The sequence below is a fragment of the Arctopsyche grandis genome, chromosome 11, assembly GCF_051622035.1.
Source record: "Arctopsyche grandis isolate Sample6627 chromosome 11, ASM5162203v2, whole genome shotgun sequence".
Classification (NCBI taxonomy): domain Eukaryota; kingdom Metazoa; phylum Arthropoda; class Insecta; order Trichoptera; family Hydropsychidae; genus Arctopsyche; species Arctopsyche grandis.
In genome coordinates this window covers 7,919,855-7,945,024 of record NC_135365.1, presented here as the reverse complement: position 1 = coordinate 7,945,024, position 25,170 = coordinate 7,919,855, and the positions used below count along the sequence as shown (strand labels likewise).

The 25,170-nt window shown below is 36.5% G+C and overlaps 4 protein-coding genes across 5 annotated transcripts in view; 2 read left to right on the top strand and 2 right to left on the bottom strand.

The window, feature by feature from the left end:
- Positions 1-1,511: 1,511 nt before the first annotated feature.
- Ppt1 (Palmitoyl-protein thioesterase 1) overlaps positions 1,512-25,170 on the bottom strand; it is a 28,053-nt gene continuing 4,394 nt past the window's right edge. Inside the window, exons 2-6 of the mRNA XM_077440468.1 lie at positions 4,196-4,355; positions 3,720-3,957; positions 2,391-2,555; positions 2,040-2,316; positions 1,512-1,966 (exon numbers count right to left, since the gene is read on the bottom strand). Coding sequence (XP_077296594.1) covers positions 1,844-1,966; positions 2,040-2,316; positions 2,391-2,555; positions 3,720-3,957; positions 4,196-4,355 — 963 coding nt within the window. The 3' untranslated portion in view covers positions 1,512-1,843. The remainder of the gene's footprint in view (positions 1,967-2,039; positions 2,317-2,390; positions 2,556-3,719; positions 3,958-4,195; positions 4,356-25,170) is intronic.
- Positions 5,789-9,820, top strand: eIF3l (eukaryotic translation initiation factor 3 subunit l). 2 transcript variants are annotated; one of them, XM_077441466.1, is made up of 10 exons: positions 5,789-5,958; positions 6,169-6,301; positions 6,703-6,798; positions 6,870-7,258; positions 7,334-7,466; positions 8,377-8,517; positions 8,600-8,887; positions 8,958-9,146; positions 9,214-9,450; positions 9,523-9,820. In XM_077441466.1, the coding sequence occupies exons 2-10, from the start codon at positions 6,299-6,301 to the stop codon at positions 9,655-9,657; spliced, it is 1,611 nt and encodes a 536-aa protein (XP_077297592.1). In that variant the 5' UTR covers positions 5,789-5,958; positions 6,169-6,298; the 3' UTR covers positions 9,658-9,820. The 2 variants fall into 2 exon arrangements, with proteins under 2 accessions (XP_077297592.1, XP_077297591.1); XM_077441465.1 differs by lacking the exon at positions 6,169-6,301 and having other exon boundaries at positions 5,801-5,958.
- LOC143918930 (pentatricopeptide repeat-containing protein 1, mitochondrial) lies at positions 11,562-14,098 on the bottom strand. The gene is made up of 4 exons (XM_077441049.1): positions 12,611-14,098; positions 12,347-12,516; positions 12,106-12,280; positions 11,562-12,018 (listed from the first exon to the last, which is right to left on the bottom strand). Exons 1-4 carry the CDS (start codon positions 14,018-14,020, stop codon positions 11,770-11,772), a joined length of 2,004 nt encoding a protein of 667 aa, XP_077297175.1. The 5' UTR covers positions 14,021-14,098; the 3' UTR covers positions 11,562-11,769.
- Positions 14,937-20,625, top strand: LOC143919442 (tonsoku-like protein). The gene is made up of 14 exons (XM_077441760.1): positions 14,937-14,990; positions 15,212-15,469; positions 15,544-15,709; positions 15,775-16,051; positions 16,129-16,282; positions 16,352-16,556; positions 16,662-16,851; positions 16,933-17,152; positions 17,235-17,344; positions 17,415-17,601; positions 17,724-19,026; positions 19,133-19,308; positions 19,379-20,072; positions 20,142-20,625. The coding sequence occupies exons 1-14, from the start codon at positions 14,978-14,980 to the stop codon at positions 20,482-20,484; spliced, it is 4,296 nt and encodes a 1,431-aa protein (XP_077297886.1). The 5' UTR covers positions 14,937-14,977; the 3' UTR covers positions 20,485-20,625.

The window sequence follows — 25,170 nt, the reverse complement described above, 5'->3', positions numbered from 1 at the left end:
TGCTGTTATCAAAATGAAAACGACTCACCGAAGATTTGATGAGGGCTCGTACACAACCAATTAAGAGTAACGAAAACGAATAAAGCTGTGATCGTGCGATTCAACTAATCAAATGTAAGATCAAGCGCGCGAAATCTTAAGCAAACTGACAGATGAATGTCGTTTAACAGGCGAAGGCTGCCGACTGTCCAGCCCAAAACGGCAGAGTGAGTGAAAGAGAAAGAGCTATCTGCAGTTGCAAATAGCTCTTTCTCTTTCTCGTTCCAAGACTCCGGGCTGCGTGGCGTTCAGGGCGGCGCTGTAAAACTTTACAGCCAGTACAGCAACATTTTAATTCATCTGTCACCATACAAGTTAGTGGGGTCTTCGAAACGGTCAACATTACTTACAATATCACCCTTTTGGATATGGGTGATATTGTAAGTGATATTTACTCTGTCGAAGGCCCCAATAGTTCGTCCATCCAACTAATAAAAAAAATATCATTAATAAATATAATAATAAATGTATTATTAAACATATATCTTAGAACTTTATAGGAGGGGCTGCAGCCCGGCAGCCCATTAGGACGAGCCGCCACTGACTATTCTTAATGTTGTTTATAATTTTTATAACTTTTGTAAAAATGCTGTTCAGTTCCTCGCTCATATTTTTTGACAATAGAGCTGCTCTGAGAATCATACAATGTGTCCAGATAGCATGTGGTGCTTTCTTTTTGATCAATGCTATAAGACCTGCTTTGTGTCCGGACATTGAGTGAGCTCCGTCGGCACACAGTCCAATTATTATTTTATGTCGTTCACAACGCAATTATTTCACTTTATGTCGTTTTCTTCAACAAAACTGTCTGTGAAACACGCCCACTTTAATGTGCGAATACATCAATTTTTTCTATATTTTTCAGAATTAAATTTATTTTTTCCTCAATTTTTAATACTGTTTCACCTTTGTCGATTAATATCGGTTCATGCAAATTGTCCTTGGAATTGACTTCCGAGACCGAATTTTGTAAAAGTCTCTTCATGAAGTATGTAGCTAATGGTTCGATGATTATTCCGCAAAAAGCGATCTCGCGCACGTCACTAAAACCTCTATCACGGAACATCTGGCACCCAAAAGCTCCATCAATCAAAATTCACACACGCTAAATATTGTACTAACGAGAACTCGAGTGCCAGATATTTTGTATTCGCGATTTTTGTGGCAACCATTGTCATGCGCGCGATCGCAATTTCAACAATAATCCGTTTAACGTAGCTAATAAATAGATTTTTCTTAAAATTAAGGCTTGTTTTGAAGGAACAAAATTTAAATTTAATAACGCAATTTGAGTTTTTGCAAAAATTATTTAATTTTAAAACTTCAAATTCTAGGTACCCGAACCCGGGGATTTTAATACATGGGTAACGGATCCAGATTTGAGATCATTACTCGGGGGGTTCGGATCCAGATTTGAGATCATTGCTCGGCGGGTTCGGATCCGAGTCGAGTCGGAAGTTCAAAATCTTTTTGTGGTAAGAAAATCTCAAAAAAGTATGATGAATAAGTTGCGCAAAAACTCTTCACATCAAGGATGAAAAGGTCATGCAAAATGTATGCAATCAATGATTTAAATATAGATAGATATACAAAGGAAAAAGTGTAAAAACGTTCATCAATTACAATCAAAAAATATAAATTTCGCTCTCGGAATTTATAACCATAATACACATATCTAATATATAAGTTCAATATACTTTCATACTTTACTGTGTTGATAGTAATAAGATTAAAACATTAAAAATATATTTCTTTATTCATTTTATAATAAAAATTTTATGAAACAAGTAGTATAAGGTAATTATTATAGCAAATAACGTAAAATATTATTAATAAACCATTCATCGGAAAATTGTAGATGATCGCCTTCTACCGATAAAAATACCAATTTAAGTTCTTGATCCATTTGTTGTAAACCGAGGCGGTCCTGTAAATATATAAGTTATTTAAATAGCTTTTAAAAACAACACAAATTCAAATTATAATTTTAGACTACATGCCTTAGTATATAATTCGGAATCCTGCAATGATTCGACTTCTTTTCCTTGCCCAGGCTTATAAAATCCAAACCATTCCGAATCTACTGGTTGTACCATCGAATCGCTAGCAAATTTCACCATTACAAAATGTTGGAGCTTATTAAGATTATCGATATATGTCTGATTAACATAATTCTCGTTGTTGATCTCGGCAAGAAATTTGCTATGTTTCCGGTATAAATTTTCGTTGAGAGGATCGTGCCAGTACGTCGCTTGAACAAGATAATCTTGGACCCATCTATAAACAAAATATATTCAATAAGATTCTAATTAAGAATATAAAATTGAATTAGATTATGTTGATATGCTTACTCGGCGTAGGCTGCGTGATTTAGCAGACGGCGAATATAATCACAAGTTTCATGTGATACAGCACCACAATTAGGAATACCGTAGACCCCTTGATGCTGACCACCCAACGATATCAAATTTATCATTTGAGGAGTAGTATGACCGCATCTTTGCACTACACCTCGCCTACGAAAACATTCAAGTGAATACAATCAATTTTATCAATGAAAACAGTGAATATTATGGATTATGGCTGAAGTCAAACCAAATATAATTTAAAATTAGAGGTGAAAAAGGTGGTTTAAAAAATTGGATTAGCCATTCACTCCTTTTTGACTCTCACAACTATTTACCTCTGCAGACTTTCTTGTTTACTAAGATCTACTATTACTCAATTTTGGACACAATTTCTCTTAACCCTTTGGCTGCTACGAGGTTTTTCAATGTCCAAGCGAAAAATGCTAACATTTGTAATTATTTTGAAAAAAATTAATATAATATTTTTTTTTACATACTTACTTCGCCGAACACTCGTAATTTTTATAATACTTTATATACATTTTTAAGAAGCAGTCGTGGACTCGTGCTCTCTCTTTCTGTCTTGCTTTTACATGCGTGCGTGCGAAAGAGATACCTACATATATACACTAAATAAGTTTTGACGATTGTTTTCCGAGGCTTTATTCTTTTCAATAATCTATTTTTAGATATCGATGTATCCTTACAACATGCGATATATTCGAAACAGTTAGCGGTCTCTCTCTCTTTCTTTCTTGGTTTTAATTGTGTACGTATGAGCGAGACACACAAGGATGCGAAGTTTCTAATAATCAAATAATTTTTCAACATGTATCATAAACATTTTGTATGCATTTCAGTTGCATTTGATTGATTGTTTTTTGCCATTTATTTTAACTCTGCAAAATGATATCGGACAGTGAAAGTGATGAAAGCGAAATAATAGCTCCTCGCCGAGGAACTCGACAAATCAGCAGCTCTACTGATTCTGAAAATGAATTTATCGATAATAATCAATTCCCAAGTAATAACTCCTTATATGACATTGACAACGAACCCGAAATTTACTTTGATGATGAACCCGAAATTGAAGAGCTTTTATTTAAAAAATTGATAAATATTTATAAAGCTTGATTGAAAAATAAATATAAATACGTATATAAAAAAAATGTTTCGTGCCACTGATGCGCTGGTGGCTCAAAGAAAGTATCGAAATACGACAATTAATGACGTCAACAACGATCGTCGTAGCAATCTTCGTCGATTTCAAAACAACGATTTATCGTTGTTGTAGCAGTCAAAGGGTTAACATATGATTTCGATATGACTTACAAAAATTGAGCTCCTTGTGAAAAACCTATCGCGTTAAAGCCGTCTTTAAGTTGTGGATCATCTCTTAGCTTCTGGCAAACTAAATCAATTTGTTGATTTGGCGTCATGAAATATCCATTTTCTATATCTTGCGCAATTGAATCGCCTATCATTAGAGAATGTACATAAACTCCTTCGATTTCAGATTCCAAGAACTTTTTAAAGCGGCCCAGACTGAAAGACAAACAGCAAGCATCTCCTGCAATCATATAGAATAATTCTTAAGAATGTATAGATTCTTATGCTAGAAAAGAGGAAAAAAGATAGTACATATGAATTAATATTAAAAAATTAAATATGAGCAAACATGCAATTAGGTCAAAATCCTTTCTTCTAATCACTACTGACGTACATACATACATATATGATACCACATATATAATTATAATTATCAATTAATAAAATAAAATTATGGATAATTTGAAATGATAACGTACCCATTCCGTGCCATAATACTATGGGAATGGGTTTTGGGGGTGCTGCAAGGGAGCCTCCAGAGACTCGCCAGTCTCCCACGAAGAGAACACCGAACAACACCAACAACCAGCTCGACAACATCTTCGACACTGACCGGATTTGTATTATCGGGTCGCCAACCTAATAATGTGCACTGTCAATTATGTTTACTTTGAGATAATGACATATCTGCCTCTTATACAATACTGATGAGATATCTAACGATAGCGTGATGGTGAACATTGAGTGAAGGGCACTTATCTATTTTAAATGAATAGAAATGTGTAATCGAATGAAGATATCATCGCAATACAATAATTACGCACGAATCTTAGATTGGTATCAAAGTTAAAAGCGAATTTTAAATACTGTAATCAAGTTTTGACAAATTGGAACATCGATCATCATCCTTGGACTTTTCCAGACAGTCAAAACCTTTTTTGTTGTTCCCAATATTTTTAGGGCTTAAATATGGCGTCAATATCTCAATCTATGTACGTAATCGACTGAATCTTGTAGTAATATCTTGGTTAACATTTTGATCTAATAGGATGTACAATCTATGAATATAGCTTCATCGGTTATATGTAATTACTTTTGAATCATAATATTATTATTTTGTATCATAAGCAAACAATATTTTTCAAATTTAATGAGAAAAATTATCAAATAAAAGGCAACTAAATTTTTATAATTTATTAAATATATGTGTAGTTGATAAATAGCATTTAAATTAAATGGTCAGGCGGGAGAATACACTACCATTGAAGGCACGACAATTGAACACAATGACAGCCCGCAAAAAGTTTGAAATAGCATGTACATACGTAGGTTATACAAATAAAATAAACGATAAAAAAATATATTAATAGTTTTTTTGACATGCTTCAGTTGTCTAGTCATTAATTAATTTATCTGTTTAGTAAATACTTTTATTGTATAATTCATCAAAATACCACCATCATGATTTTGATTTCAAAATTTTATTTTATGTAATATGACTTCCTACTTCCAAATTACGATGCAACTGTCAAAATAAACTTGCCGTTTATTTTAAATTGTACTGACCAGTTCGGTGATTATTTGGCAAAAATCTCGATCACGGAACATCTGGCACCTAAAAACTCCATCCAGAAATATTGTACTAATAAGAAATCGAGTGCCAGATGTTCCGTTATCGAGATTTTAGTGACTTGCATTTATTCAAAGCATTCAAAGTATCGTCTAAAAGCGAGCCATCGAAGAGAGAGACGGAAAGTCAGAAGAGAGACAAGAGAGAGAGAGAGAGAGAGAGACGAAGTTTAGCAAACAATGAACAAACTCTGCCGCGCAGAGTTTTTGTAGCAACATTTTTGGAGGCTGAGAGCGATTCTATGCATTCTACTTCTATGCTAACCAACAAATTATAGACCAAACTAAAATACACCTGCAATCGTTTCATTTTGAGTCACATAAGAGAATAGTCGCTCATTGTGTATAACATTGCTAAATTTAAATAAGGAATAGCCTAAAAGAATATGGTGATATTTTTAAGCGTAATGAAATAATGAAAAATGATTGTTGAGCTGGACGCTAATGTGTGCGTTAGGTCGCGATTTGACAGTAGTGAAATTCGTCGTCGCCCGGTTGGCCAATCTGTTGGCGTGGTGTCCGCGTGTCGCCGGGCTCTCCCACCCCCTAACCTCGCCCCGTGCGGCTGCGCCCCCGTCTCCGTCTCCCCGCCATGTACTCGGACGACTACAAGGTGAGTGAGTGAGTGAGTGAGTGAGTGAGTGAGCGACCCCACCTGTCATCGGCCAGACGACATCTCAATCACATTCACCGCACCGTCTGTTCACCGGTCACTCGAACGCCTCTCTCCTCTCCCCTCTCCCCTCACCCCTCGTCCAATATCGACATTCCCAACCTCCACTCCTGTCGCCCTTCATTTCAGTGTCTCGTTGTATATTTTCAGCCTCACAGCAAGTAGCCGATATCCCGTGAAAGCCGTCGAGACGATCTTCGTCTCCCCCCCCAGTCAGCTCGCTTTACCTATATATTTATATCTGTAAAAAGCCCCAGTCGCCGAGAACTTTTATCGCAATATGGTATATATCGCATACACACTATTACCGTAGTTAGACTTATTGCAAATGTGAACAAATGTCTGTACAAGTGTCTTCAAATGCCCCCTGTTTCATTTTTCGTTTGCATTTAATGCACAAATGAACGTTGTTTGTTTACAATCCAGCATGCCATGTCATGATCGTTACGTAAATATTTTAGCATCCTGAAAAATATTTGAAAATCTGTCAGAAATATATTCACCTTTCTATTTTATTTACTCCTTATGTGTATGTATGGTTATGGTACTTTTGTTTTACATTTACATTACTGTGTAATATACGTTCGCTTGTCAATTTTGAAATTTGAATTGAAATTTTGCTTTATTGAAATACTAATATAATAGTATGCGAACAAATAATATTTTTTTCTTGTATTATTTCAGGCGTACGAAGGCGCTTACGAGGAATACGAACCGCACACTGGAGATCCTCAATATGATTTGGATTTCGATAAACAATACTATCAGATGCCGGATGTGGTAAGTATACGACTGTAATTGAACACCATCGACATTCAATATCTAATATGTTTTCATAATGCGTATTTCAGGTGAAGAAATTTTTAATATATTTCCGCAATGCTATAAATGAAGGATCGACCTTTGAAGTGTTGAACTTGTATGAGAATACGTATCCAAAACTCACCGAACAGTATTTCGATAAATCTCCATGGCCCGAAGAGCATGAGGTGGCGCCTTTAGTTGACAACGATCCCGTCTTCATCGTGTTGTACAAAGAGTTGTACTTCCGACACATCTACGCTCGAGTCTCGGGGGGTCCCTCTTTGGATCAGCGCATTCAGTCGTTCTTCAACTACTGCAATTTATTCAATTATATTCTGTCGGCCAACGAGCCGGTCTCTTTAGAGTTGCCCGATCAGTGGCTTTGGGAGCTGGTTGATGAATTTATCTACCAGTTTCAATCGTTCGCTCAGTATAGGTATAATTTCACATATCTTCTTCAATTATATATGTACATATTGGAAGTTTGGGATTTAATACAATTATGTTTTAGAGCTCGTCTCACCAAGAAGACAGCTGATGAGATCGAAACTTTGAACAGCGATAACAACATTTGGAATGTTTTGTGCATCTTGAACGTTTTGCACTCACTCGTCGATAGGTCTAATATTAAAGTCCAATTAGAGGTATCTTGTATTATATACGCTTAAAATTATGTATAATAAATTAGCTAAAAATTAATTACAGTAGAACCTCGATCATCCGGATTGTTAAAAACAAATACAAATTTTACGATTTTGCTGCTTTGAAATACATTACATAAAATTTCGAAAATAAAACTGAGAAATGAGTTAGTTGTCTTCTTAATTCAATACTCAAAGGACGCTTGTTTCTTGAAAATTTGATCGCGATTTAAATATTTATTTTCAATATTAACAATATGGAAAAGAAAACGTGTTGAATTAATCATTAAAAGACAAGTTAGATATAATCAATGCTTTAAAAAACGGTGTCTTGAGACTTTTTTTTTCAAATATGGTTTAGGAACGTTTCGGATATAAAAAAAACAAAGTGAAAAAATTATGAAATTTACTGTTTCTTTTCAATGTCAGAGCATGAAAGCCCTAGAGCGTAAGGTTATGAAAAAATCAGTAAAAGAAGAAGTCGAAGAGTGTATTTTGTGGTTGTGTCCAGACGATCGTCTGGACAGCCAATATCTGCTCCATTATTGTATGAAAAGTATTCGCCATTTGGCAGCTTTAAAAAGAATAGCTAACTTTATGCGAAAATCCATATTGAATTTCTTAATAAAGAATAATGAATATTGTTCTTCATGTTATTATATATGTAAATGTAGACAATTAAAAATTATTCATGCTGAATGTACACATCTTTCCCTGTCAATTATGAGTTTTTCGATTATCTGGACTACCTTCATCCCCAATTAGTCCGGATAATCGAGGTTCTACTGTATTACATTACTACATATCTACCCACTATATGTTCTGAGTCCCATTTAAAATTAATATACATAGATTGAGTTCATACGATTTACAATATGACAATGCCATGTATTAAATTGTATGTCTTTTTAAGGTTTACGCTACTGGTGGAGATCCTGACTCCGTTGCTGGAAAGTTTGGCCGTCATTCTTTATATAAAATGCTCGGATATTATTCGTTGGTGGAATTGTTGCGTCTACACTCATTGCTCGGTGATTACTACCAAGCAATTAAGGTAAAGTTGCCGTATAACTTATTATAGTCGATCGTTTTACTGATATCTCCCATCCAAAATTACTTAATTAAATTTTCTTCAGGTCTTGGAAAACATCGAGCTCCATAAAAAGTCACAATACTCGCACGTGCCAGCCTGCCAAATCGCTACGTCTTACTACGTAGGATTCGCGTATACGATGATGAGGCGCTACTCGGACTCCATACGCACCGTCAGCTCCGCTCTGCTCTACATGCAACGGACGAACAAACTATTCACCGTGCGAACTTACCAAAACGATCAAATCAACAAACAAACCGAACAAATGTATCACTTGCTTGCCATCTGCTTGGTGTTGCATCCTCAATGTGTCGACGAGTCTATTCAACAGGTATATTTCAAACTACTTCAAACAAATCCATGTATAAACTATTTTTATATAATTTATTATACGCTTACAGGTATTAAGGGACAAAAACTACCATGAAAAGATGTACAAAATGCAATATGGTGATTTGGCCGAGTTTGAAAGTTGCTTCACGTTTGCGTGTCCCAAGTTTTTGTCTCCGTGTCCACCCGATCCCGATGCACCCATTGATGACTATGGCAAAGATGCTATCAAGCATCAAACGCAAGTCTTCATGGATGAGGTATGTTATACATATCCGGATTTTATTCAATTTTAGTACGTTTGTAATGGTGTGTTTCCGGTTTTAGGTTCGTCAGCAGAAGATGCTTCCTACGATTCGTTCATATTTGAAATTGTACACGACGTTGCCGCTATCAAAGCTTGCCACGTTCATGTCAACGAGTACTAGGGGTGAGAAGTGGGATTTGGAGAAGGAAATGTCGACGCTCAGTATTCATTTGTTGTGTTTCAAACACAAGATGAAGAATGTCGTGTGGACTAAAGGCGCTAGCGGTTTAGATGGAAAGTTCCAGTCTGGTTCTGAGGTAAATTCGTTTGATTGTGTTCGCTGAATGTCCTTTAATTCTGTATTTTTTAATGGTGTTTTTGTGTTTCAGTTGGATTTCTATATCGATAATAATATGATTCATATTGCCGATACAAAGGTGTCGCATCGTTATGGAGATTTCTTCATTCGAAAGATTCTCAAATTCGAAGATGTCAACAGGAAGTTACACCATTTGAAAATATAATGTATTAAATTATAGATTTTGCTCTCATTGTAATTTAATAATAAATGATTGATCCAAGTTTTTATTTTATTTCATATTATTACTCGGCATTCGTAATATAAACATGGCTAATCTAATAAACATTCATTTGTTGTTTATTTTTTATTAAATTTATTTGAATCGAAAAAAATGACTATTTAATGGCAGCCAATCAGAAATGGATTACACACGCATACCAGTCTTCATTTTCTATATAAGATTATGTATAGGTAACATTGACAAATTGCTCAATGACTTTCAAAAAGTAGTTTTATAATAAAAAAATTGTGTAATTTGAATTAAGAAATCATGATTGTTGCGATGTGATTACAGTCGTATTCTATTATACTGAATATCACTCTCATGATCGTTCTGTAGAGACAACTTTAATTGACGCTTGATAGCATTTTAACCGTTCAGTGCATTTAAAATATATCTATTGGTATTTCGTATGTATTATAGATAAAAGTATACTGGATGTGTATGCATGCGAGTCATTAACAAAGGCTTAGTTTTGCGGTTTTTAAGTTTTCTCATTTAAAACCAACGCAAATAGTTTAGCCAGCAGTATAGCTTGGTGGCTCGATCCCACGAGTTGACCAATTTATTCTGAATATAATTGTAGTGGTATAATCCAATTTTACTACTGAAAACGTTCATCTAATAATAATATATATATATATATATATATATATATATATATATATATATATATATATATATATATATATATATAAAAACGGTAATTGGACTATTCGTCACATTGCAGTGGTCACAAAGACAATTTTTGCACTAAAGTTCTCGTAAGTATGATGGACTTTTCGGCTGCCAGATGTTCCGTTATAGAGATTATAGTGACTGTGTGACCAGTAATCACCGAACCATAAAAACGGACGGATGTATGTGGCGGATGCGTGGGCAATTATGTAGATTTCAAAAAAACAAATTTTAGAATACCAGTATACGTTATGCATAGGGATGTGGAGTGTCAGGGATGTGGGGACCTGAGCGTTTGACATGTGCTCTTGAGTTTAAATAGGTGGCGTCAGCACCAAATACCTGGGAGCGTACCAGTGGCGGCTCGTCCATATGGGTTGCGGGGCTGCAGTCCCCCCCCAGTACAGTACAAATGCATGCTATTTTTGTCGTTTACATAGGCTGCGGACTGCAGACCTCCCAGTATAGTACATATGCATGCTATTTTTGTTTTCATTCGATCACCAGTTTGGTTAACGAGCTACTACAGCCTGATTTATCTCTGCAGCACCACCAATATGAATTTTCACGAGCCGCTACTGGAGCGTACACACATTCATTCATCATTTCGACATGGGCAAACTAAGTTCAGTAACATTTTATATATATGCGTTCCTAAACCATTCAACCGATTGCAATGAAACTTACATGAGTTATTGTACGTATGCATGCCCGAGTTAGGGGCTAAGGACAACCCTCTACCATTATATTCAAATATCACCAATTCATCACTTGTATGACTCCTTCATTGTCACATGATGTATAATTAATATTAACAATAAAACGACTTACCAGTAGAGATAAGACACACCTAATTTAATAAATAACGCCATTGATTAAGCACTGACTAACCGAAATTGTACGACACGTGTCTTCAACACATTCATTGTTTTAAATAAGAGTATATAAACTCGACACTGTTAGAATTGAAGTTAGTCCGTAATCAGCTCTTGTACTGAATATTATAATAAATCATTATCTTTTATTCAAACCGTTCGTCTGCAATTCTTTATTCACGCAATGGTTTCTGTAAAAAATAATCGCCCTAAAACGGGAACAGGAATTGCATGCCTTATTGTGGTATTGCAAGGCATGCCGGGTTCAGCTAGTTGGCAATAAAAACCATCCTACCTGCTGTCACCATTATTTGAATATGATTCAAAAAATTTATAATCAATAAATTTCTATATTTACAAGTTTGATACCATAGATGTTGCTCAGGAGCAACCCGAACATGGTATCATGGAAAAAACATTGGGTCACTATTACATATATAATTATTAATACATACAAAATTTCACTGAATTTAAAAACTAGATAGGTTATATATCTATTTTATTACATTTTTACAACATATTTAACGTGTTTTCTAGATGGCCGTTTGTGATATCTGATTCCTTTGGTCTTGCCAAGAGTGGGCCTTTGGAAAGTGACGGGTTGATTTTCTCGGTACTGTTTCCATGGATGCTCATTTTCAATGTCTTCATAAGTCTCAACATTTTTCATAAGTTGATCGTATTCTCTGAGGAATTTTTCATATCCTTTAACAAATTCATCATCTTCATTTGTTTTTTCCGGATTTGCTTTCTGACATTTTACAATAGAAAAATTAACGTACAAAATTACATATAACATATCATTAAAAAGTATTACTATGTAGAGATTTGTACTTACGATTTGTTTCATCCTATATTTACATTTACTTTTGAATTTTCCAAGGCTATCGGTGAATGTTTTGTTACTTACAATATTATCTTCTCTTACAAAATTCAAAATGTATATAACGTATTCGAAATCACACTTATATATAGCGTTCTTTAACAACGTACCCATTATTTCAGTGTTGGCCCTGTTTAAGTTTATTACATTAAACCAGTTACATATTAAAACATTATTCAATTAAAAATCAACATACCGTAGTCTCTTATCTTTCATATCTAGCAAAAATTTTGAAGCATCTTCTATTGTGCCACACGTTAATGCCAGAATACCGTATGTCATAATGTTTGGCTTTATAATAGTTTTCCGTTTGAAGAACTTTTTCAACTTTACTGAATTTTCCGCTTCAATAAGATTAAGAATATCCTGAAATTTAAAAACATCCAATTAAACCGACACATCAGCAAAATATCGCTAAATGTAAAAATTGACTCGTTTCAGTAAAAATGAAAATACAAACCTTAGCTCCAACATAATCGAATCTAAAACACCTGCGCCTTATCATAAAGTTATAGAAATCAATATCAGTTTTGACTTTATAAACTTTTATCATAATAAATAGTGTTTCTTCGGCTGCGTTCGTATTCGGCATGAGATCTAAGAGTAGAGTAGCCGTTTTAATATTGGGAACTCTGCTCCATATTTTAATCTCATTTATGAAACCTTCTAGGCCCCCGACTAACATGAATCTGTCCTGTGGAGATTTGATTGCGTTTAACGACAAAACACTTCCCATATGTGGCAGTTTAGCTATCAAATTGGGCAATTCATCGACAGTTTTATGATCAGACAATGCACTTTCCGATGTTGATGCACATTGCAAAACATTCTCTTCTAAGCTTTTGGTAGATTCACCTTCAGTTATTTGCCGAATTTTGTTCTGATTCAATTCCAGTTCCGGAATTAGATTTCCTATCTGGCTCAAATTTATATCTTCGCCGAGACCGCACTCTTTGATACAACGCAGCATTAGATTGAATGAGTACTCATTCGGTCTTTCTCTGAACGAAAGCATCTTCCTCCATACGAGCAAAGCGTGTCGAAATCCCGAAACTTTATCTGTTATACAAGCTTGCAGTAAGAAGTTGAATGTGTGCACTCTGATTCCAATTTTTTTAGAAACCATTTCATCTACGATACCAAAGGCTTGTTTTAAATCTCCACACCGTCCAAAAGCCTTGATCATCGAGTTATAGTTGGTCAAGTTAGGTTCATGCAACTTTTCTTCCATAAGACTCTTTAGTTTGTAAGCACGGCTAGCACCGTCTTCCGGAAAAGGACTGTTCGAGCATGCATTGAATAGAGAGGTATAAGTTCCACCGGTGACTTTCAATCCGCGCCTTTTCATATCGTTGAAGAGCATGAAAGCTTTCTTTGTATAGCCAACCTGGGCGCAGCCAGATATCAATAGATTATAGATATACTCATCAGGAGTTTTCTTATCTTGCTCGAGCATTTTCACCTCTAAAATATCGATCGCCTCTTTAATTCTACCGTTTTCCAAATGTTCTTTGATTAAATCTGAATATTTTTTAATAGATAATTTGCTATACTCTGCAGGGAAAAACTTAGCTTTTTCTTCTTCTTTATTATCGCCTTCATCTTCTGTATATTTCGTTTGGAACGCTTCATTCGATTTGGACATTAAACCGAAACTGTCTGGGTCGTCTAAGAATATTAAATCTTTCGATTTGTCTTGATTTTGAAATTTGGCATTTTTAACAGTCTGCAAATGATATTTGATTGCTGTATATGAGATTGGTTTCGCTTGCTGCTGAGAAAATCCATGATTTACTACTGGAATATGTGTCTCTGATAAAGAGATGGCTTTTTGAAGTTGCAAACGCAACCTGAACCTCAGCACACTCATCTTTTCAGATGACTTATTATAGGTTATGTTAGGTTAGCCTCATTGACAGCCAGCACTGACAACATCACGATCACAATTAAACACAAAATATCTAATAGAATCTAATTTTGTTGAATTGGAGACGAGTTTCAAACGAGTACTTTTTGTTTGTGTAGGAAGAGTAATTTCTTACTTATTTATTACTTACAAACTTTGATTAGTACGTGAAGATTTACAAAATATATTTATTTTCCAATTACTATGATGTGTTCGGGTTTACCTCACGGGCCGGAATGTGAAATGCCGGAAAACGCAAATATCGGAAGGCAAAGATCGAAAATCGAAAGATAAAAAAAGGGTGCATGGTAAACGGTACATACTCACTTAATTTGCGCGAGCAGGATACAACAGGAACAAGAGGAACAGGCTTTTCCTCCCGTATTAATGAACGCGCGCAGAATACGGGAAGAAAAGCCTGTTCCTCTTGTTCCTGTTGTATCCTGCTCGCGCAAATTAAGTGAGTATGTACCGTTTACCATGCACCCTTTTTTTTGATCTTTCGATTTTCGATCTTTGCCTTCCAATATTTGCGTTTTCCGGCATTTCACATTCCGGCCCGTCACGGAGACCGGATGTGTTCATTCAAAATAACTTTCGAAATGTATTTAATCCAATACCAACATAGAAGTAGAATGCATAGAATGATCATTGTTAATAAAAGTATCGTCTAAAAGCGAGCCATCGAAGAGAGAGACGAAGTTTAGCAAACAATGAACAATCTCTGCCGCGCAGAGTTTTTGTAGCAACATTTTTTGAGACTTATAGCTGTTCTATGCATTCTACTTCTATGAATACCAAGCTTTAATAAGTAAGGAAATTATTTTTTTTTTTTTAATAGCGTTTATTTGTCCCGATGAATCATGGTCGTGATATGATCAGTTAAGAGTGTGATTCCCGCGCATCTCTCAGCTGTCTGCAATGGAAGAACAGAGTCTGTCATACAAAATATTTTATTTTAATAAGATTTATACTGATTAGATTCGATATTACGGTTGCTACATATAGTTTCAATTATTTTAACCGTATATAATTATTTGAACTTATTTATATTTCGCGTTCAACATTATAAAAATATAGCATACTATTGAAATGCAAATGTCAAACTGTCATGCTGATTTTAAAACTTTTCTAGATACTAATTCTAAATTTCAGAGCTGCGCAAAAGAAAGAGTAAAGCTTTAAACTCCAGTAACAGAAAGCATTTGGCTGAAATATGCACAGAACTGGGTGATTTTTACAACAAGAAATCCGAATATGAGAAAGCGTTATCCGAATACAAACATGGTGCTAGTGTTTATGCCGAGTTGAAAATGAAACTAGAGAACGCTCGTTCACACAGAATGATCGGTGAAATGTATATGCTGCTCGCCGAGTTTGAAAAAGCTCTTAAACATGAAGAAATATATCTAAGTATGCATCTTACATACATTTTGTATAGTTTTTTTTTTATATATATTTCTATATATATATATATATTTCAATAGCTTTAGTGAAAGAATTGAACAACAAGTTGGAAGAGCAAAGGGCTCTAGCAACCCTCGGCCGGACTTATTTACTTCAGGGACAAAGTCAAGACAATTCTAAAGAATCTATGAAATTATTTAGACTTGCTGAACGATCGTTTGTGAAAAGTCTTACATTATGCGAAAGGTATTTTTTACATATATTATATTATACATTTCGTGATATTTTTATTGAAAGTTTTTATTTTCAAGTCTAAAGGGAAAAATAAGTAACCAAGAGTTGTTGGATATGAAAGGTCGTCTTTTGTTAAATATTGGTGTAGTCTCTGAACAGTTGGGCGATTTCGACAAAGCGATTGATTTCTTTCAAAAAACTATTAATATATGCAAGAGTCAAGATCTTTACGATCTACTCACTCAGTGTTATATTACCGAAGGACTGCTCTATTCTTCTAAACACGACGATCATACAAAAGCCATATCGTGTTTGAATCTGGCTTTGGATGTTGCAAGTAGATTAGAAAATAAAGTTCGTTGTATTTTAAATAAACTTGTATACTATCAATATTGGAAGTTTATTGAATATGTTTCAAATTCTACTTTCAGGTTGTCAAGCAATGTGAAATATTGTTATTGAAGTCTGAAGCTTTATGTAAAATATCAGATTTTCAGAGTGCAAAAAATGTACTTATGAAAGCTTGGAAAATGAAAACTCCAAATGTAGACGAAAGGGAAGAAATCGAACGATATTTAAAAATTGGTTAGTAATTAGGAATCCAATTTTTTTTGGCACCTGGTTTATATAATAATTCGCTTTATTTTTCTGCAGTCGCTGCTTTATGTTATACTGAGGACTTATTAGTGACGACAGATTCAAATGATTTTTCATCGTTAAAAAAATTGTATGAGAAAATGGGAGACGGTGTCTGTATATTGAAAAATTATCACAAAGCTATTTACTTTTATTTGAAAATGCTAGATTGCGCTGAAAAATGTGGCGACACTGGAAAAGCTCTAATACCGATATACGTTAGGTGTTTTTGATGAATTTTACAATTTATTTCTATTATTAATTTGATAAATTTTACAATTTATCTAGATTTTGCTGTTATTAACTTTTTACCATATTGAAAATTTAGCTTATATCAAACATACAAAGATATAAAGAACTATGATAAAGCTTTGGAATACAATAAAAAAGAATATGAATTGATTGAATCTATACCTAAAGAAGCTTTCGTAACACTTTCGAGTATCGCAGATATAATGATGTTAGCTAATAAACCATACAAAGAAATAGAAAAAGTTTATGAAGAAGCGAAACAGCAGGTTTACAAAATTTTCTAATTCAATATTAGATTTAAAAGTTTTTACATTACATGCATATTGATTAATATTTATTTTTCATAGGCTTTGAAAACAAATAATAAGAAGCTAGAATTGAAATGTTTGAAATCGCTAGTAAAAGTTCAAATAAATTTTGATTTGACGGAATTGATACAACACACCGAAAGAGAAATTGCTACTATAGAAGACGTGATCCAGATTTCAGATGATTCTTCAGAAGAGCTCTGTGAAGATAATGAAACACCCAATATTGGCGAAGATATTTGCTTGGAAGATTTAACCGGTAAATACATTGTAAATTAAAATTGACTCATTGATTTTATTATGTGCTAGTTTATATGTATGTATGTATTTTTTTTTATCAGATTTATCAGACACTGAAGATAACGAAATCAATATTAAAAGAACTACACGCAAAAGAGGAAAAACATTCACCATTAAAAAGAACTCTAAAGGAGAAACACAATTGCATCAGGTGATTAATGTTTTGCTGTATTTTATTGCTATTCAATATATTTCTTTCAACTAAAAATGGCTTTTTAAAGGCTTGCATCTCCGGAAATGTACTTCTCGCCACCCGATTACTGTCGCAGGGTCATCCTGTTAATATACGGGATAATGCTGGATGGCTTCCTATTCATGAGGCCTGCATACACGGTCATGAAGCTGTCGTGGAAGTTTTGATTAAAAATGGTGCTAATATCAACGATAGAGGGGGGACTCAGTGTGATGGTATAAAATATATTTTTTTTGCATTTGCATAAGTTCTATGATAAAACTGATAGAAACCATTGACTGAATTTAAGCACTTCAATAAAATAGTTACTTTAAAGATATTTATATTATATACTTAGGTATATCACCCATGTATGATGCAGCTAGTAATGGTCATCTTCGCATAATCGAAATTCTCCTGGACAACGGCGCTTCGCCCGTCATAAAAACTGATGGCGGCGATACTCCATTGAACATATTGATAAAATGGCGTGAGAGTATTTCAGTTGATCCATCCGATCATATATTCTACGAAACACTTTGTTCACGAATGCAAAATAGTCTAGAGAAAATTGGAGATTCTTCGTACAACACAAATAAGAGAAATTCCACTAATAAAATTCATACTTCTCCACTTAAAACTGCCACATACAATTCTGGAAGTGAAAGTGAAAAGTCTCACTCTCCCATTATTGCAATGAAATCTAGGAAAATAGTCAGCGATGACTCTAGTAATTCTTCTTGCGGTTCTGAAACATTTGTATCAGTTCCCAAAAAGAAAGCCGTCGCTGTCAAAGAGTACAAAAGTGCAATCAGTGCACTAAGAAATAGACAGACTGATGGCAGTTCTAACTTTGATGTTCCGAGAGGTAAAAAAAAGAACGCTCTACTGTCCACTCAAGAAGTCGGAGAAGATTGGTTAGACGACGACCTACCATCGCTCAGCAAAAGACGTAGAAAACCGAGCACTGAGTATGTAAATCCTGCTAAAAGACGGTCGAGTAATATTGAACCATCTCCAATTAAAAGACAATCTGGTAAATTTGAACCGTCTCCAACCAAAAGACAATCCAATTCAGTTGAACCATCACCCTCTAAAAGACAATTTGATAAATTCGAGCCATCTTCAAGTAAAAGCTTCGAAGTTGGTAATCAAGAAGTTAACATTCCTACTCTCGATCTGTATGATAGCGATGATAGTGGGTCGTCTTTTAGAAGTTTTGATGATGAAAATTCTAGAAATCTTATAAATAAATCTGATAAAATCAGTACTAGCAAGCTATCGAAGAAATTTAAGCGCCAAGCATCACTTTTACGTATTGGATTTAGTAGGAAGATGACGGATCGACCGAGATTTTTATCATCTAATGATTTTGGTTACGATCCCACTATTAAGGGCGCCGAAGAACCCGATTCAACTACAGAAAGTGTTCAAAGCAGTCCCTGTTCGTTTAATTTTAACACTGCGCAAACTGCTGGTTCTTCAAATAAAAGAATAAACAATGAATTCGGCATGTCTTCTATGCCTCAAGTTCCAGTGGCTCCGATTACTATCAGGGTTAAAATTCAAGACAAAATGCTTTTAATACCTGTGGCGTCTGAGAAAATAAACAATCTTACTGTAGACTGGCTCATAAAAGAAACTTGCAGAAGGTTCTATAAGTAAGCATGGTTTTAATTAAGCTAACAATAATAATGTAATGAATGGAAAATATCTATCAGGTTTGAATAGCATGTATATTTCTGTAATCTATTTTCATACTTGTAGACTGGAAGGTATACAACCTACGATTAATCTCTTGACGAGCGATGGTGCTTTACTTGCTGATGATGATCCCCTTAGCATAATCCTCGGTTCTTCTGAACTAGTTGCCAATATTACTAATTGGAATCTTCCTCCATTGGGAAGCAGATACGTCGAATGCTGCTCTCAATTTGAAATGGGTTACTATTTTCAATATTTAGAATAAACTATTTGCTCTGTACCATTATATAAGAGTCTTAATTATTTCAGATATTGACGAACACATTAAGCATCTCCTTGAAAAAAGTCAAGCGACTCATCATCTCTCGTTTACTGGGTTGAATTTAGACGTTACTGCTATAAAGCCAATTTTCAAAGCTTTAAACCACCAAACGAATCTAAAACATATAGTTTTATGTAATAACAATATTGGAAATGATGGTCTTATGCTTTTAGCTCAATCGTTGCCGACCCTCATGCATATCGAAAGCTTAGATTTGAGCGGAAACTTAATTGATTCCAACGGAGTTCGACATATTCTTTCAGCGTTCGAAAGAGCCAATCGTCCTATATGCGAACAGCTTCAGTCGTTGAATCTAAGTTACAATTTTCTCGCCAATCAAGGATTTAGTTACGTGATCAAATTGACCAATCATATCAGACTCAAACGGTTATATTTGAAACATGCAGATATTGAGTGTAAATCTACGGATATAATGAAAGAATCTTTAAATTTCCAGAACATGGAATGTCTCGATTTAAGCTATAATTGTTTTGATGAAAGGATCCTGTGTTGGATCTTTGATCGTTTGAATAAATCGTCTATAAATTCGTTGATATTGGAAAAGTTGAATGTTTGTACTTTGCTGCACGAATCTTTAGATGCTAGTTTATTGATAAATTTAAATGAAATCAACTTGTCTCGGTGTAATATTACAGATTTAGACATCAATCAATTATTAAGGTATTTTTATCTATTTTATTTTATTGTAAAATTTCGAATGATTTACTCATTATAATAATTTTTTCACAGAGCGACATCAAAATATGAAAAATTAGAAAAAATATACTTACGATACAATTCCGAAATAACATTCATAACTTTGAAAAAATTATTATCACATCGATCGTTTCTTCATATCGATTTGGAAGGCTGTTCATGTATTCTAAAATACTGTGAAGATTCAGACTTTCAAAGCATTTTGAGTTCTACTGATAGAAGCAGTAAAATTGAATACCTCAAAATATCTCCAAGCAAATCACCGGAAAATCTCAGAAACGTTGAAATGTTAGCAAGTGTATGGAACGATTATTGGAAAGACAATTCTGTTGTTACTAGAGATCTCTACAACCTAGTTATTTTTTCAAAAAGATGATTTTTAATCATGTCTAATTCGATATTTATTTTTCGACATATTTAAGGAACTAGATAATGATTTGTTTACTATGTATTTATTTTATAATTATTTATTGTATGTACATATATACTATTTGAATAAATTGTGCAGTTTTGTTTAAAATTGTGTTTATTTCGAGATAATTTATTCTATCCCAACACCAGTTCACCCTCCATAATTATAGCAAAATATATAAAAATACTTTCATGAAATTAAGGGATTGTTGCTTGTCGACCACTGGTTTACTACCGCTGATCACCTAATCTTGCTTTCGCGCCAAAAAAGCCTCAACGTATTAACAAGCTGTATACAACAGCCAATAAGGTCTCGCGACCCATCCACCGATGAACTATTTGTTGAGAGTATACGCTGGGTATTAGTCGGTTTTGGTCCATGCTTCATTTGGAGCTGGCAAGCCGACGGATCAAGAACAATAAATTACCTCTATCACTACTGCTTTGTCTCTCATTCCGATCTCGGAAAACCCTCTACCCGTCTATGATATAATAGTGTGATCTATTTTTATTCGTTTGTGACAAATATAATTTAAAATGGAAAAAATAGGCAAGAAATGCAAATCAAAATCTTGAAAAACTATTGATCGTGATGAGAACTTTCTATGACAATTTTTTTTTTCTTTGTCTGTGGCTCTTACACAAATTTGTATATTTAAACATTGAAAATATATGCGAGTTTCGGTTCGGCGATTATTCCGCCAAAAGCGATCTCACGCACGTCACTAAAATCTCGATCATGGAACATCTGGCACCCAAAGCCCCATCAATCGAAAGCTTCCCACACGAAATATTGTACGAGAATGAGAAATCGAGTGCCAGATATTCCGTATTTGCGATTTTCGTGGTGGCGATTGTCATGCGTGCGATCGCAATTTGCACAATAACCCTTCTTAATTGGCACCCGAATCATATGATTCGGGTGTGTGTTTTGACTTCCGCCGAACCCCTGAGACTGACTCACCGAACCCCTGGGGCTCGATCAAACCCAGATTAAGAACCACTGTTATATAGTAAGAAAAAGAAAGACAGCTGGGGGTGTCTTTCACAAGGGTGTGCTCATGTATAACGCCCTCCCTGAATGCATCAGGTCATCTAAGAATGTGGATGAATTCTTGAGAGGTGCGAGAAAACACCTTTGTGAGGGACAGCACAAAATTAAGTAATGTAATTAAAATATTTAAGTGTAAAATAGTAAATTAGCTAACTAGCTAAAATTATATATAAATAAATAAAATAAATTGTGGGTCTCGGGGGAACAGGGTAGTTCCTCCCCCACGAGTTAGGGCCGAATGGTCGAATGACAGCTCCACTGCCGTAACCATGGCGACCGGTGTTGCCACCCTCTTCTATGGGGTCGCCACATCACTCCCTCCCCAGCGACATTGCGTAGCCGTCGCGACAACTACGGGATGTAGCTGTCCAGATGGGCTGGCCACCGGACTCTCCTGCCAGTCCGTGTGGTTGCTTGTCGGCCAGTTTCTTGCTGTGGTTCTGCATTTTCTTGGGGGGCTCTCTCTGCTCTCTCTGGGGGCTCTCCGCTGCTTTCCATGTATGCCGGCTTTATGCGGTCTACCGATACGGTGACATTGGAATCCTTAATTCTCAGTGTGAAGAACTTCGGTCCCCTCTTCAACACCCTGTATGGACCATCGTATGGAGGCTGTAACGGACCCTTGGCAGCATCGTGTCTCAGGAACACCTGATCACTGGTGTGCAGGTCTTTGAAGATAAAGGTTGATCTTGTTCCATGGCGCCGCGGTGGACTGGGTCTCAACCTCGCCATTTGGGACCGCAATCTCTCTGCTAGTTCCGCTGTGTTGGGTCCTCCGTTTCGTTGTGGAGCCAGAAACTCTCCCGGTAGCCGTAGCGGTTGACCATATACCAGTTCTGCTGACGTGGCATTAAGGTCTTCCTTCCATGCCGATCGGATTCCCAGTAACACTGTCGGTAGGGCTTCCGTCCACCCTTCGTCTTGGTGGCACATGATCGCGGCTTTAAGCTGCCTGTGGAACCTCTCTACCATCCCATTTGCTGCAGGGTGGTATGCGGTTGTCCTTATGTGTGTCGATCCCGTCAACCTATTCAGTTCCTTGAATAGAGTGCTCTCGAATTGTCGTCCTTGATCGGTAGTTATTCGTAGGGGGCATCCGAATCTTGCAATCCAACCACTGACGAATTTCTTTGCAACCGTTTCTGCCGTGATATCTTCCATAGGGATAGCTTCTGGCCAGCGAGTAAACCTATCAACGCATGTCAATAAGTACTTGTAACCGGCGGACTGTGGTAAGGGACCAACTATGTCTATGTGAATGTGGTCAAATCGATTTTCCGGTGGCTGGAACTCTCCCACAGGTGCAATGACGTGCCTCGTTATTTTTGATTTCTGGCAAAATATGCACTCTTGGGCCCATCTTCTGCATTCCTTCTTCATACCCGTCCAGAAATATCGTTGGGTCACTAATTTAGCTGATGCTTTTACCCCTGGGTGCGCCAATTGATGGATTAGTTCGAACGCCTGTTTCCTAAATTTCGCTGGCAAGTACGGCCGTTGCGTTTCTGAAGATACATCACAATAGATGGTCGTCTCTTCGCCTGGAATAGGTATCTTGGCAAACTGCTTGTCGGGATCTCGTAGCAGTTGTGACAGTTCTGTGTCATCCTCCTGCGCTCGTGCTATTGCTTGAAAGTCCATCCCGGAAATTGCTTCTATTCTTGACAGTGCATCCGCTACCACGTTTTCTTCTCCCGATACATGTCGAACATCTGTTGTGAACTGGCCTACAAAGTCTATGTGCCTAAACTGTCTTGGCGAACATTTCTCTGGCTTCTGTTGGAACATGTATATAATAGGCTTGTGGTCAGTGAAAATAGTAAAAAATTTTCCTTCTACCATATGGCGGAAATGCCGGACTGCACTATATATTGCCAACAACTCCCGGTCGTAAGTGCTGTATCTCCTTTCTGTTCCTGACAATTTCCTTGTGAAGAATGCCAACGGCTCCCACCCTTCGGGCGTCTTCTGCTGTAGGACTGCTCCGAGTGCTACATCTGATGCGTCCGTCACCAATGCCAAGTCTGCCCCTGGTTTTGGGTGGCTGAGGAGGGCTGCGTCTGATAAGCTATCCTTGCACTTTCCGAATGCTTCTTCCAACGCGTTGGTCCATGCAATCTTTGCCTTGTCTTTCTTTTTAGATCCTTTTAGCAACTCGTTGAGGGGCGCCTGCAATTTTGCAGCACCCGGAACAAAACGCCGATAGAAGTTTATCATCCCCAAAAACTGCCTTAATTGTTCGATTGTAGCTGGTCGGGGAAATCTTTTCACCGCAGCTACTTTGTCTGCTTGGGGTTTGGTTCCATTTTCTGACACCTCGTATCCTAGAAATCTTACAGTTTTTGCTCCGAAAACGCACTTTGCTGTGTTGACTAAAACGCCATATTCTTGAAACCGTGAAAAAAGTTTTCGTAAGTGGTTAATATGTTCTTCTTCGTTTTCTGACGCTACCAGCACGTCGTCAATATATACGTAGCAGAAATCCAATCCCCTTAGGACTTCGTCCATAAACCGCTGGAAGGTCTGTGCCGCGTTTCTGAGTCCGAAGGACATAAACGGGAATTCAAATAACCCAAACGGGGTGGAAATAGCTGTTTTTTTTATGTCTTCATTGTGTACAGGGATTTGGTGGTATGCGCGCACGAGATCAATTGTAGAAAATAACTTCTTGCCATATAAGGTACTGGCGAAATCTTCTATATGCGGTACTGGATACCTATCTGGTATAGTGCGGGCATTCAACGCTCTGTAGTCCCCGCATGGTCTCCATTCTCCGTCGTGCTTAGGTACTAGGTGTAATGCTGATGACCAACTACTGTCTGATGGTCGAGCGATTCCTTCGTTCAACATGGTCTTGAAAGTCTCTTTTGCGATCTGCAACTTCTCCGGTGCGAGGCGGCGCGGCTTGCAACTTGCTGGTGGTCCTTCAGTGGTTCTGATATAATGCACAGTATGATGTTTCATTGTTCTGTTTTTATTTCCTGTCGGCCGCGTTATCTCTGGAAACTCTGTTAGTAGATGGTGAAATGTTGATGTGCCACAAATTGCTTTCACCTGCTCTACTTTTGCTGTTCCTATTGCTCGGCCCCTCACAGAAACAGTTGTGAGATTATCCATCAGTTTCGCATTTTTCAAATCAATCAAAAGACAAAAATGTTTGATGAAATCAGCGCCAATAATAGGCCTTGATACGTCGGCTATTACAAATCTCCATTTGTATACCCGACGTAGTCCCAAGTCGACGTCTACCTCCTTCCAACCGTACGTTTTTATCGTAGATCCGTTCGCGGCGAATAGAAGGTATGATGTCGCTATTTTGCGACCCGGCAATATTGACTTCGGAAGGACACACAGGTCAGAACCGGTGTCGACTAGGAACCGTAGTTTACTGACCTTGTCTGTTACGTATAGGCGGCAAGAAGTGGGGCTGGGGCTGCTTTCCGCCATTAGCGCCTGCCCTGGAAGTTTTCCGCCTGGTTAAACCTGCGCGGTGGCGTGTTCCTGCGGCCTCGGGGACTCTGTTGTCGTGGTTGCCAGCGTCGGCTCCTCGCTGGGGAGTGTGATGGCCTTGATTCTTTCCGATTCGTCTCGTTCGTT